Below are 13,124 nucleotides of genomic sequence, written 5' to 3'. Positions count from 1 at the left end.
CCCCCTGCCCAGTCCCACTTCATTGTGGAGCCGCCCTATACAGACACCCTCATTCTGCCTCCGAGGACTGACTCAAAGTCCCTCCTATCCTCCCTCCCCCTAGAAGTTGCTCCTCACTCTCTCGCTACTTGAGGGGTGTGGACCTGGCTGGCGTGGCACGGGCAGGAGCCAGGAGCCAGGAGGCAGTGGAGCAGTGTCCTGGGCAGGTGTCCGCCTTCCTCCAGACAGGGCTGCCACTCATGGGTACGTCCAGCTACTGGGCAAGGCCCGTGGTCGGCAAACTGCGGCTCGCGAGCCACATGCAGCTCTTTGGCCCCTTGAGTGTGGCTCTTCCTAAGCCTTAGGAGTACCCTAATTAATAACAATGTACCTACCTATATAGTTTAAGTTTAAAAAATTTGGCTCTCAAAAGAAATTTCAATCGTTGTACTATTGATATTTGGCTCTGTTGACGAATGAGTTTGCCGACCACGGGGCAAGGCGGTACAGAGCCAGGCCAACCCGAGTGGCACCGAGGCCTTTGCCCAGGGTGTGCGTGGTCACAGGAGGCCTGAAGAGGCAGGTCGGGTCCTCTGCCTGGACAGGAGGCCAGGAGGCCAGTGGCCACTCTCGGGACTCAACGGTCTCCAGAGGCCCCCATCAAGGGGACTAACTGGGTTACCCCCAGATGTCCCCCAGCCTGTGGGATGCAGCTGTACCCCCTCAGGAGCACTAATGGGGGAGCTCTGGGGAGGAGGGAAGGGAGGAGGTCAGGGGTTCTGGTTGCGGGGTCCTGGCCTCTCCTAGCTGCGCAGCCAGTAGTTCCAGTTTGAGAACATTTCCTGGCTCCATTTACTTGATCCTGGGGTGGATCCCTAGTGCCCGAGGGTGTCGAATCCTGGCCCAACCCAGCCTATATCGCACCGCGGTGCCTGGCCCTGAACGGCTCCCCAGTTCCTAGAAGTTGCACCTGCTCTTCTCCACACCATTGTTCACCTGTGATGCGGCCTCCTCCAGGGAGGCCTCCGTGAGCCTCCCACCCCCGGGCCTAGGTTCTCACTATCCATTCCTGGCCCAGTGGGTTCAGCGTCAGGGTCCGGAGCGTGGACCCACCCGAGAGGGCGGCGATGGGCCCGGCACGGCCCCGGCGCTTTGGGGGGCACTGTTCTCCCCAGGACCGACGCGACTGCGGGCCGCGCCTCCGGGAGTTGGGGGCGAGGCGGCCGAGGGGCGGCGCGGAGGCGCCCGCGGAGACGGCGCCCTGCTCCGCCCCCCGCCCCCGGCCGCGGGCGCAGCCAGCCGAGCGGCGAGCGGCGGGAGCGCAGCGGCGGTGACGGCGCGGGGAGGGGAGGTGGGAGGGACCGCGCGGCCGAGTCAGCAGAGCCGAGCAGAACGCTCCGGCCACGGCGGCCACCGCGGCCACCGCCAGGATGCTCCGGCCCTCGGGCCGCCCCGCCGCCAGCCACCCCCGCCGTCCCCGGCGGCCCGCGCTCGGCCCGGGGGCGCGGGAGCCACAGCCGGAGCCGGAGGCGGGAGCGGCGGGCGGGCGCCCTGGACGCGGGAACGCACGGTGAGCGCCGCCGGGCTCGCGGCGGGCGGGCGGGAGGACCCGGGGCCGGGTGGGAGGACTCCGGGCGGGGAGCGGCTCTCCGCGGCTTTTCGGTCGCGGCGTCTGTCCGAGGGGCCAGGCACCGCTTAGGGCTGCGCACCGCCAACTTGGGGAGCTGAGGAGTTAACTTCCAGAGGCCGGTCCCTCCTCGGCCCCAGCCTCCGGCTGCGCAGCGCCGCCCGCGGTCTGGCTGGCACGGGCGAGGGTGGCCGTGCTGGGAGCCCCCGTCCTGCCTCGCGTCGTCAGGGTGCGTCCGGGGCCCGCAGTCCCGCCTGCGTCCGGCTCCCGCCGTCGCTTGGACACACCCTCGGAGCTGGGCAGGGCTGGGGGCCCCGCTGGGGCTGGACAGGCGGGCGGGGTCGCGCTGGGCCGGGCGGGGAGGGGGATCTGAGCGCGGTGGACGGGGACCGCGGGGTGGGGGTGCCCCAGACGCTTCGACCCCGCCCTGGGCGGCCAGGCCGGGCCCTGCGGGCGGATCGGAGGCGGCGCGGGCGGAGCGCAGTCCGAGGGCGGCCGGCCAGCCCGGGGAATCCTTTCAAGTTCGAGGTCTTCTTTGTTGCGCAATCCAGCCCGGGGGCCATGCGGCCTCATTGGCCGGGGGGCGTGACGTCACGCCGGGCCCGCCCCGCAGACCCTTCGGAGGGAGTCTTCTGGGCTGTGGGTCCCAGGCCTGCGCATCTGCAGCCTGCCCTTAGAGATGGGGGCGCAGGCGGGGAGCTCCATCTGGAAACGCTGTGGGGATGCGTTGGCTGTGATGCAGGAGAAACTTCCCAGCCCTGGGTGCGGACCCCAATGGAGGGGCCCCAAGTGCCCCCTGTTCGTGAAGAAGGGGTGTGATCTGTAGGTCACCACCTGGAGGAAAGGGACTCCCTCTCCCCACAGAGCCAGCCCCCTGTCACTCTGAATCCGGAGGTCTTGGTACACACGCCCCACCCACACCCCGTGCCATTCATCTCCCATCCCAGGGCCCCCACGCCCAGGAGTCCCGGGCCCCAAACCGCCCTCACACTTCCCTCCCTGTTTTGCACTGGGCTGCAAGCCTCAGTGTTCCCCTCTGCAGTATGGGCAGAGGCGGGCCCACCTGGCAGAAGTAGGAGGCTCGGAAAAGCCATCTTAACTTGAGGAATAAATAATAATAATAATAATAATAATAATAGTGACTTGTTCTCGAGCATTTTGGGGTTTGAGGGGTCAGGATGTTTTTGTTTTTTTAATTTTAGAGAGAGAGGCAGGGAGAGAGAGAAAACCGTCGATTTGTTGTTCCACTTATTTGTGCATTCACTGTTGCTTCTTGTATGCGCCCTGACCGGAGGTAGAACCTGCAACCTTGGTGTATCCGGACGAGGCTCTACCCAACTGAGCCACCCGGCCAGGTCTGAGAAGCCAGGATTTTTATGTCAGGCAAACTGAGTTTGGATCCTCGCTCGGGCACATAATAACTTGGGAAAATGGTTTTACCTTTCTTTGCCTCTGTTTGACCATCTTTAAAATGGGGATAATGACATTGTCAGCACACACAATCACTGGAGATGCTCAGAGGGTAGAGTGTGCCTGTTCCCAGGAAGATAACTCCTCCCTCCACCCACAGGGCAGACAAAGAGCCGTGCCCTGCAGCGAGGCACCCTTACGCCAGACAGGGCATCCCCTGGCACGTGAAGGGCTGTGCCAGTGGGAGCCTGTGGCTCCTTCCCCACCCTCTCACCAGGGCCCCAGGGTCAGACAGAGCTGTGTGGACACCTCAGAGAAGGCCTCCCATTGGCCCACGGCCCAGCCCTGTGCAGATGGGAAAGGGTGCTGGCCCACCAGCTGCATGCTGGATCCAGTTTCCTATCTGATGATGAGGATCACTGGTGACTGGAGCCTCTGGACCACGGGAGCACCCACCCTCTGCCTGCTCTCACCCCCAGCAGGCTGCCAGGCACCCCATGGGGCTGGGGACAGCCTGTGGCCACGTCACCCCCAAAGCTGGGCTGTCCCAAGTGCTGTCAGGGAGTCAGCCTGTCCGCCTACAGGTCTGAGGGTCACCCACACCGCCACGCTCAGTGTCTTGGCCCCTAAGAGGCAGCGCAGCAAGCTGGGGGGCTTGGGTGCAGCCGTCTGCATGGCAAGCGTCTATTGAGCGCTTACTGTGTCCGGCTCCACGCTAAGCACTTCCCTGCATAGCTCATTGACTTCCCACAAGGCTTTTCCAGGTAGGGACTGTCATGCCCAGCTTACAGATGAGAAAACGGAGGCCTGGCGGAGGGAAGTAGCTGGTGGGGAGCTGGCGCTGGAGTCTGGCAGCCGGTCCCTCACACTGGCCTCTGCGTGCTAAGGTCAGGGAGGTTTGCTGGACACCGGAGTAGCCGGGGTGGAGGGGCCGACAGGCCACCACCTCCCACACTGGGTCTGGGATGGGGAAGGGGAGGCCATGCTGCACGCAGACGCCTCATGTGGAGAAGGTAGTCCCGGCCCCAGAAGTCCCCGAGCCCCTTGGGGTGTGTTCCAGTGAACTCCCCCCACTACCACCCCCCCTGGGCCGGGGCTCTGGGCAGAGACACCGTGATGAATGAGACACATCCCTCAGGTCCCTCAGGGTCCAGGGCTCAGGCCACAGACAGACCAGAAGAACCTGGGACCAGACAAGCATGAGGCCTGGCTGCTGGGGGTGTGTCCTCTGCCCTGAGCCCGACTGGGGTCCTGCAGTGGCCTGTCCCTCCCAAGCTGGAACCAGTTCCTGGGGGTCACGTGATGTGTCGGGTACAGTAGGCACCCATGGGTGTCGGGCCAGAAGTGTGGCCAATGAGATTCAACAGGCTCCCCGGTGAGAAAGGACCAAGTGTAGGCAGAGCACACAGTGGGCCTTCACGGAGTGGCTGCTTCTCCCCGCGCTGCCTGCTCCAGGCTGTGGCCAGAGGGGCCTGTGGGGCGGCACTCCCTGTGGGAGGCAGCTGAGGGCTGGGGGTGGAGAGGGGTGGGAGGGACCTCTGCCCAGCTCTCCAGCACATGCGGCGCCTCCCGACACGTGCCTCCTGTCTGCCATCCTTTCTCCTGGCTCACATCCAGGCCGTCGGCGGTTCCTCTTGGGTCAAGGCCTATCCCTGGGCTGCGCCCAAGGCGTCTGTGACGTGACACTGCCCACCACCCAGAGCACCACCGTGTGTAAGACGTGCCCACCCAGCCTCCCCCGGAGGAAGTCTTGTCCTGTTAAGTGTAGGATGTGTGCAGGGACCTCACTGGGACCACGCAGCTGGGATGCAGAGCCTTGCAGTGCGGGGCCTTCTGGGCCAGCTGGGGGCAGACCCGGGCAGCACAGGCGGCCCTTCCCCGGGGTGGCCATGGAAGTGGTCACCAGGTCACCCCTCCCTCGCACGGGGGGTTTAGGGGACTCAGCCTCCCAGGCACATCCTCATTTTACCAAATGAAGGGGAAAATGGCGGCGAGGCCCCGGCGTGCGCTGGGGGAGCCTTGCCAGGGCTACCCTGGGACCTGGGGACGTTTGCTGGCGAGAGGGCTGGTTGCCAGCCAGGGCCCGGGCACACATGGGACAAGAATGCCCGCCTGAGCCAGCCTGCTGGCTCCCTGAGGGCACAGGTGGCTGGAAGGAAGCCAGATTCCTCCCTTCACCCGGAGCGGCTGGAAGTGAGGAAACGGGCACTTATCAGGCACCTTTGTGTAGCCCCTGGGGCCGGGGACACGGGCAGGAGGCCACAGAGAGGAGAGGAGAGCAGCCCAAGCCGGACCAACAGGTGATGGCACCTGGGGGCGCCTCCCATCTCCTCCGCAGGACCCCGATGCCGCAGCCACAGGGAGAGCCGCTGAGCCTCACTGTCCTGTCCCCCCGCCCCCAACCCTGCAGATGCTCCTGGTCCCTGGTGTCCCCGGGCCGCGGGGTGTGAGGGCAGCCGCTCCGAGCCGAGGCCTGGCTGCGAGGAGGATGCCCCGGCCGCCCGCCCGCTCCCGCCTGCACCATGAGTGAGGAGCAGCGGCCGCCTGGCAGCGCCGTGGGCTGGCTGGCGTGCGGGGGCCTCTCCCTGCTGGCCAACGCCTGGGGCATCCTCAGCGTGGGTGCCAAGCAGAAGAAGTGGAAGCCGCTGGAGTTCCTGCTGTGCACGCTGGCGGCCACGCACATGCTCAACGTGGCGGTGCCCATCGCCACCTACGCCGTGGTGCAGCTGCGGCGGCAGCGCCCCGGCTACGAGTGGAACGAGGGCCTCTGCAAGGTCTTCGTGTCCACCTTCTACACCCTCACCCTGGCCACCTGCTTCTCCGTCACCTCCCTGTCCTACCACCGCATGTGGATGGTCCGCTGGCCCGTGAACTACAGGTGAGCCCCGCGTGGGCGCGTGCACCGGTGTCTGTGGTTCCCGGAGGCCCGGTGAGTGACGCGGCGTCCCTCTGTCCTGCCCCCTCCCGTGTCAGGCTGAGCAACGCCAAGAAGCAGGCGGTGCACACGGTCATGGGCATCTGGATGGTGTCCTTCACCCTGTCGGCCCTGCCTGCCGTCGGCTGGCACGACACGAGCGAGCGCTTCTACGCCCACGGCTGCCGCTTCATCGTGGCCGAGATCGGCCTGGGCTTCGGCGTCTGCTTCCTGCTGCTGGTGGGGGGCAGCGTGGCCATGGGCGCCGTGTGCACAGCCATCGCCCTCTTCCAGACGCTGGCCGCACGGGCGGGGCGCCGGGCGGGCCGCCGGGCCTTCACGGTGCCCACCATCGTGGTAGAGGATGCGCAGGGCAAGCGCCGCTCCTCCATCGAGGGCTCCGAGCCCGCCAAGACCTCGCTGCAGATCACGGGCCTGGTGGCCACCATTGTCTTCATCTACGACTGCCTCATGGGCTTCCCCGTGCTGGTGGGTGAGCCTGTGGTTGTGGGGGGCTCTGGGGCAGGGGCGCTGCGGGCATTAGGTGCTTAGATCCTCACACCCAATCCTCTAAGGGGGGGGCATCATCCCCATCCTCACTTTAAAGGCTTGGAAAACGAGGTTCAGAGAGGGACAGGACTGAGGAGCCAAAGTCAGGACGGCCGTGGTGGGACTTGAACCACCTCGGGGGCCTTCTCGGCCCAGGGTCTTCCCGCCACATCACAGGGGACTTTTCCACCTGAGTGAGGCCCAGTGGATGCAGCAGGCATGAAAGTGGGGTCACGGCTCCAGGTCCGAGGTGTGCGGAGTGAGGCTTTGGTCCTGCACTGGGGGACCAGGCAGGCTTTGGATGTCTGCTGGGGAGTTGGACTTCACCCCAGGGGCTGAGGAAGGTCACGGTGAGGTCTGGCTGGAGGAAGGCTCTGCCAACAGGGTCCAAGTTCCATAGAAGCCAACTGGGGTCCTGCCCGTGAGGCCAGCCTGGGCCTCCCCACCGTGGGCCCCTAGCCCAGCCCCCTGAAGGGTCTGGAGCAGGACAGGGACAAGGACCAGCCAGAGGGCTCGCCCAAGCCGCTGGGTGGGGCTGTGCCCTGTAGACACAGCTCAAGAAGGTGATGGGTGGGTGGCAGCCTCACAGTCAGGGTGCAGTCTCCAGCCACCTGCGGCTCCACCTTCGTGGGCCCAGCACCCCCCCCCCCCCCCCCAGGGATGGGGTCCTCCTGTGTTCAGCGGAGCCTGGGGTCCCCGTCCCTGTGCTGAGGGAGGGAAGGAGTGTGTATGAAATTGTACCCCCAGCTTCTCTTCAGGGCAGAAAAGGGGTGGAGCCCACTCCATGCTGCAGGCCTGGTACAATGCCCGGAAGCTTTGCCTCACCCTATAGGGTGTTCTTGCCAATTTCTCAGATGAAGAAACTGAGTCCCAGAGAGGTTCAGTGCCTTTCTGAGGGGCACGCAGCTCGCGTGGCAGAACCAGCGTGATGTCTGCACCGTGCCTCTCCCTCTCTGGGTGGGGGGTGGGAGTGGAGGAAGGAGGCACCCTGGGCAGTGACCCAAAGGCCACCTGTCTGGTCCTCGTCCCTACATCCCAACCCTCTGAGCCTCCAAAACTGCTCTGAGTCTCGTCCTCTGGGGCCTGAGGCCTAGCCCCCCAGAGCAGGGGCAGGGCCGAGGAGGCCACGACAGAAGTGAGCAGGACAGAATGGTCCCTGCACTGGGAGGCTGGAAATGTGGTTCTGCAGGCCCGTTTCCTCTTCCCAGAAAGGGGGTGGGAACCTATGCCCTGCCCTGCCCTGTCCTCGGGCAGTCCGAAGATGACGTGAGGGCAGGCACGCCGAGGGCTGCTGGCACACAGTGAGGGGCCAGGCACACTGGGCAGTGACTGGGTGGGTACCTTGGCAGCCAGCAGCTCTCAGGGGCAGGGACTTCCGCCCTCACTCTCTGCCTCTTTCCTACCCCAGAGTCTAGCGCTCTGTCTCCGCCACCCCCTTCCTCGGGCAGGTGGGCACAGCCATGCCACCCAGATGGGAGGCCAGTCTGGGAGGGGACGCGGTGGAGGGTCCTGCCGGGTGCCAGGCGAGCGCTGTGCCCACAGGTGGTGAGCTTCAGCAGCCTGCGGGCGGACGCCTCGGCACCCTGGATGGTGCTGTGCGTGCTGTGGTGCTCCGTGGCCCAGGCCCTGCTGCTGCCCATCTTCCTCTGGGCCTGCGACCGCTACCGCGCCGACCTCAAGGCCGTCTGGGAGAAGTGCACCGCGCTCATGGCCAACGACGAGGACTCGGGCGATGGTGAGGCTACCCCGAGAGTGGCCCCCGAGGAGGGGGCATCTGGGTGAGGTCACTGGAGTCACTGTGATAACAGCTGTGAGGTGGCCACCCCATGGCACTGAGGTCCCACCGTCAACCCCAAACACCCCCTGGATTACTCCCGAATGCGCTCGAACCCCTAAGGGACCTCAGTGTCCCTCCCAGGGGGCATTCTCTGTCCCACTTGCCTGCCCCAGGCAGGGCTGTGCCCCAGACTATGTGCTCTGAGCTTCCAACCTCAGGGGTGCCCAGCGGCTCGGCTCCCGCAGGCCCAGGGCCTGTCTCCCCGGCAATGGGAATGTTATCCTCAGCCAAGAGCTTGCTACGTGCCAGGCACTGTCAGCCCCTGTGTGTACTTAGCTCCTGAGGTCGCACCCCCACCGACAAGGAAACTGGCTCCCCAGCCCCAAAGCTGGAAGGTGGGGAATCGGGATCGGTACCCAGGACCCGGCCCTTCCTCTTCCCCACTAACCAGCCCTCGGCCCTGTGCATGCCTGTGGGGGACCCCGGACTAGCTCTCAGATGCCCCCAGGCTTCCCTGACCCCTGACCCTAAGCCTCTGCCCTGCCCTACAGACACCAGCCTGGAGGGGGGCCTGCCCCAGGACCTGGTGCTGGAGCGCTCCCTGGACTACAGCTGTGGGGGCGACTTTGTGGCCCTGGACAGAATGGCCAACTACGAGCTGCCCCTGGAGGGGGCCCTGCCCCATCTCTACCCGCTGGGGCCCTTGCAGGAGGACAAGATGCAGTACCTGCAGGTAGGGGCGGGGCGGGGCGGGCTCCGAAGGTGCGGGCAGGGCATCCTGTCCTGTCCCCGGGGCCTCTCCCCTCTGAGCGCCAGCTGGCGAGGGGGAGGGGGAGGCGGGGGGGTTGGGCCTTCACCTCCCAGATGGGCAGCCCGGGACGGACCTGTGCAGGTGGGCGCCCCAGCCCTGCCCCGTCGCCCTGTGCTCCGGGAGAGTGTGCACCTGGCGCTTGGTATTTCCTTGGGGCTCAGCGCCTCAATCAAGGGGTCCCCTCACCACCCAAGACACAGGTGACGCTGAGCCTCGGAGGGAGGGATTGACACCTGCCCTTAGGTCAGGTGTGGGTCGTTGCTGATCCGCAAGGCGCCCTGCCCCGCGTGGGTCCCTATTTGCTAGGCGGCACCCGGGCTAACCCGTCGGTCCCCACAGGTCCCGCCCACGCGACGCTTCTCGCACGAAGATGCGGACCTCTGGGCCGTGGTGCCGCTGCCCGCCTTCCTGCCGCGCTGGGGCTCCGGCGAGAACCTGGCCGCCCTGGTGCAGGCCGCTGGGCCCCACCGGCGCCGCGACAGCCCGCGGGCACCCGCGGAGGACGCGCCCCCGTTCCGCCCGCGCCGCCGCTCCGCCGAGAGCCTGCTGCCGCTGCGCCGCCCGGGGCTGGACGGCGGCCCGCGCCGCGCTCGCAGCTCGCCCCCCGGCAGCCCGCGCCGCCGCCCCGGGCCCGGCGCCCGCTCCGCCTCGGCCTCGCGGCTGCCGGACACCTTTGCGCTGACCGCCTTCGAGCGGGAACCGCAGGCCCTGCGCCGCCCGCCCGCCCCGCCGGCCCCCGACGCCCCGGGCCCCGCCCCGCTCGGCGGGGACGCGGCGCCCCCTGGCGGCCCCGGCGCGCAGCGGAGTCCCGGGCCGCACCCGGCCGCGCATGCGCACGTCCGGCCTCTGCAGCCGGGCCTGAGCGCGTCGTGGGGCGAGCCGGCTGGCCTACACGTGGCGGGCGGCGGCGGCAGCACCAGCAGCTTCCTGAGCTCGCCGTCCGAGTCCTCGGGCTACGTCACGCTGCACTCGGACTCGCTGGGCTCCGCGACCTAGGGCCGCCCCTGGGCCAAAGCACCAAAGATGCCCGCTGCCCCCCAGCTCAGAGCAGGGCCAGCCCTCGGGGCGAAGGGGCGAAGCCTTGTCCCCGTGATGCGGGCATGCGGAGGGCGACAGCTGCCCTGGACGACTGTGCGGGGCATTTGCTCTGGGCTTGGGTAAAGGAGGCTCTGCATGCGCCCAGCGCTTCCAGGCGGGGAGCCCCAGGACAGGCCACCCCCAGACGGAACAGAGCCCTTGTCAACCCCAAACACAGGCTCTGCAGGAAGGGGAGCCACGGACCGCCGCTCTCCACCCGGTACTAACCCGTCCCGCCTCTGCGGTGGGACGCGGAGGTCTAAGCACAGTGTCTTCGGAGCCCAAGCAAGCTCAGAGCAGCCTCCCTGCCGACCCGTCCTGCCTCTGCGCCCCCGTCTGTGAGGCAGGCGACCAGGTTAACTCAGGACTGAACAAGTGCTGGTCCCAGTGCTCTGACCACGGAGCGGACAGGGCAGGAGAGGTAGTCTCAGGCCCTCCGCGGCCCCAGGCCTGCGGCCTCCTGTTCTCTGCCCCTGGCCCCTTGGGAACTCACCACACACACCCCTACTAAAGCACAACTCACACATCCTCGCGGTTGGCACCACCCCCACCTTGCCACTATTATGTCCTCACTGCCTGTCCCCACACGGTGGCCACCTCTGTGACTACCACCACGGAGGCCGCGGGTCCCTGGTGGGAAGGATTGGATCGAAGGAGGAGTGGGCTTTCATACTCTGCCCCCCCCCACCCGCCCCATCCCCGCCCTACGGGTGTGGCCCACAGCCTCCCAGGTTCTGACAGGGTTCCCCCTCCCCCCCAACTGTGGACAGGGCTCTTCTTTGCTCTCCCTCCTGGCAGCCCCTTGCAGGCCTGGGCTTTGGCATGGGCCCTGGGGAAGGGCCTGCTGGGTCTTTTGTTGGGGAAGCCCCTAGGCACAGGCTCAGGAGAGGCCCAGGAGCAGCTGTGACCTTGAGTGGCAGAGGGGCAAGTTCAGAGGCTGTCTGGTCCCGGCCCCGGCCTTCATGCAGTGGCCCCGACACACGCAGACTGGACCAGGCCCAGGGCCAGCGCGGAGCCTGCCTGCTCACGTCCCCTCCCGCTCTGCCCCTGCCCCTCCTGTGGCCAGACCTCCGTCCGCACACCCCAGACTGGTCCCAGCCCCGGACTAGGCCATTGGGAGGAGGGAGGAGGAGGGACTGCCTGGCTCCATCTCTGCCTCAGAGGCCCCCTGCAGCCCCTGGCTGTGGGGTAACCTTGGGGGATGAGCTGGCCACGGGTGAGCAAGGCAGGGGACTGCTGTCCAGCCCGGCCAGTACTGCTGTGCCTTCCAGGACTGACCAGTCATGAGGTGATCAGCTAGCCACTCCCCCTCCCTCAGGCTGGCCCATTTGTCACCTTGGGGTTTTTACTTTCCTATCCAGCGGCAATACTTACAGGGGGACATGGCACCCCAGAGTCTCTCTAGTCCTGGTTTTTACAAAAATAAGAGACAGGACCCCAAGTGGAGGGCCCTGGGGCCTGGACCCTCTCCCACTCTGTGTGGCCCCCAGGCCCATTTGCTGCGTTGATAGCAGCCTGACCCTGGGCTTAGCAGGGAGGGGTTCTGTCCAACCCCTGTTGGACAGCCCACAGCCAGGGATCCGTTCATTTTTTTTTTTTTTTTGACAACTAAGCATTTCTCTCTGTACAGACCCAATAAAACCTGTGATTTGCACCTGGCATTTCTATGCTGGTTTCATGGAAACACCTTTCTAGAATCTAACAGCACCCCTGGCCACCGCCCCCAGATGTGTCTCTCCAATTCCTCTACTACTGCGGCATTCTTGGGGGCTGGGCTCGCCCTGTTTGACTGGCACAGAGTGTCAGGGGCCTGGAGCAGTGGGTGGGCACCGAGGCCCTAATAGCAGGAGCAGTCCCTGCCCTGGTGATGGCTTAGGGGCCGAAAGCCTTCATAAGGTCTGTTCAGGAGGCCGACAAGGGCAGGGCAGTTTGGAGCCAGGGCGGCGGGACCGGTTGTGCCCCGTGACCATGCCCCTGGCCCGGGTTGGGGTCTGCGGTGCGAGGTCGCCACCTGGTGTCCGGAAGGGGTATTAGGGTCACCAGCCACATCTAGGAATGTGGGAACCGGAGCCCCGACAGACAGGCCGCCCCCAAATCGCTACCGCCCGGACCCCCGCCCCCACCTTCGCTCCGGAGACCCGGCTGGGTCGGGTGGGGGAACCCGGCCGCGCTCTCCCCGCGATCTGATCTGTATGGGTTTTTAGCACACGAGCAAGGCAGGGGCAGCTAAGAACGAGAAGAGTTTTATACAAAGTTGGTATTTGTAGTTCAAAGAGATGCGCCTAAGTGGGCCGCGTGGGATAAATGAGAACCCATTTCTCAGGTTCGCACTGTCTTTATTCTGCATTTCAAACTGGTGTGAGGAGGTGTCAAAGTCTCTTCCTGGGCACAGCCCGAGAACCCCCACCCCCAGGATACCCGTCGCGTGCTGGGGCCCCCCGAAACAGGTGCCTAGCCCTCCGAGGACTGTCGAAGGACGTGGGCTTCTAGACGGGGACTCTGCGGAGCGGGGTCTTTGCCGAGTGGGAAAGGGGACACTCCCACGGGAGGAGCCCGGCTTCCTTCCAGCCCCCCTCACACAGGCGCTACAGTGCGCTGGGTCCCCCTGGAGCCACGCGGGCGGGGCGTCGGGTGGGCGGGGAGGTGGGAGGAGCATCTCGCGGCGCGAGGCGGAGCTCGGAGTGGGCTGCGGGGCGGCTCCGGGCTGTGCTGCTCACCCGCGCAGCCCTGGCAACGCGCGCCCGCCGCGGGGGTGCGGCGCTGCGTGCCGAGGGGGTGGGGATCCGTGGAAGCAGAGAAGGCTCAGGGTGGGGGTCGCTGGGGCCCCTCGCCCTCGGGGCGGGCCCGGCGTGCTTTGCGCCGGTGGGAACCGGGCGTCCCCAGCCGGCTGAATGGGCCGGGGCGGGGCAGCGATTCTCCTCGCTGCGAGGGGTCTGCTCTGCGCCGCAGCCGGCTGCGACCTTCCCACCGCGGCGCGGCC

At 66.5% G+C, this 13,124-nt stretch overlaps 1 protein-coding gene across 1 annotated transcript; it reads left to right on the top strand.

The window, feature by feature from the left end:
- The first annotated feature begins 1,372 nt into the window (after nt 1–1,372).
- GPR153 (G protein-coupled receptor 153) lies at nt 1,373–11,803 on the top strand. Its single transcript, XM_070403112.1, has 6 exons — nt 1,373–1,549; nt 5,427–5,894; nt 5,990–6,419; nt 8,022–8,214; nt 8,808–8,989; nt 9,407–11,803. Exons 2-6 carry the CDS (start codon nt 5,539–5,541, stop codon nt 10,061–10,063), a joined length of 1,818 nt encoding a protein of 605 aa, XP_070259213.1. The 5' UTR covers nt 1,373–1,549; nt 5,427–5,538; the 3' UTR covers nt 10,064–11,803.
- The last annotated feature ends 1,321 nt before the right edge of the window (nt 11,804–13,124 follow it).

This window comes from Myotis yumanensis, unplaced genomic scaffold, assembly GCF_028538775.1.
Source record: "Myotis yumanensis isolate MYYU_CA2020_CCGP unplaced genomic scaffold, mMyoYum1.0.hap1 SCAF_2, whole genome shotgun sequence".
NCBI lineage: Eukaryota > Metazoa > Chordata > Mammalia > Chiroptera > Vespertilionidae > Myotis > Myotis yumanensis.
Note: the sequence above shows the minus strand (reverse complement) of the source record. Positions and strands in the feature narration are given on the sequence as shown.

Coding starts and splice junctions, on each gene's coding strand:
- GPR153 (XM_070403112.1), top strand. CDS start 5,539: ATGAGTGAGGAGCAGCGGCCGCCTGGCAGCGCCGTGGGCTGGCTGGCG. Junction 5,895..5,989: donor CGCTGGCCCGTGAACTACAG/GTGAGCCCCGCG, acceptor CTCCCGTGTCAG/GCTGAGCAACGCCAAGAAGC. Junction 6,420..8,021: donor TCATGGGCTTCCCCGTGCTG/GTGGGTGAGCCT, acceptor CTGTGCCCACAG/GTGGTGAGCTTCAGCAGCCT.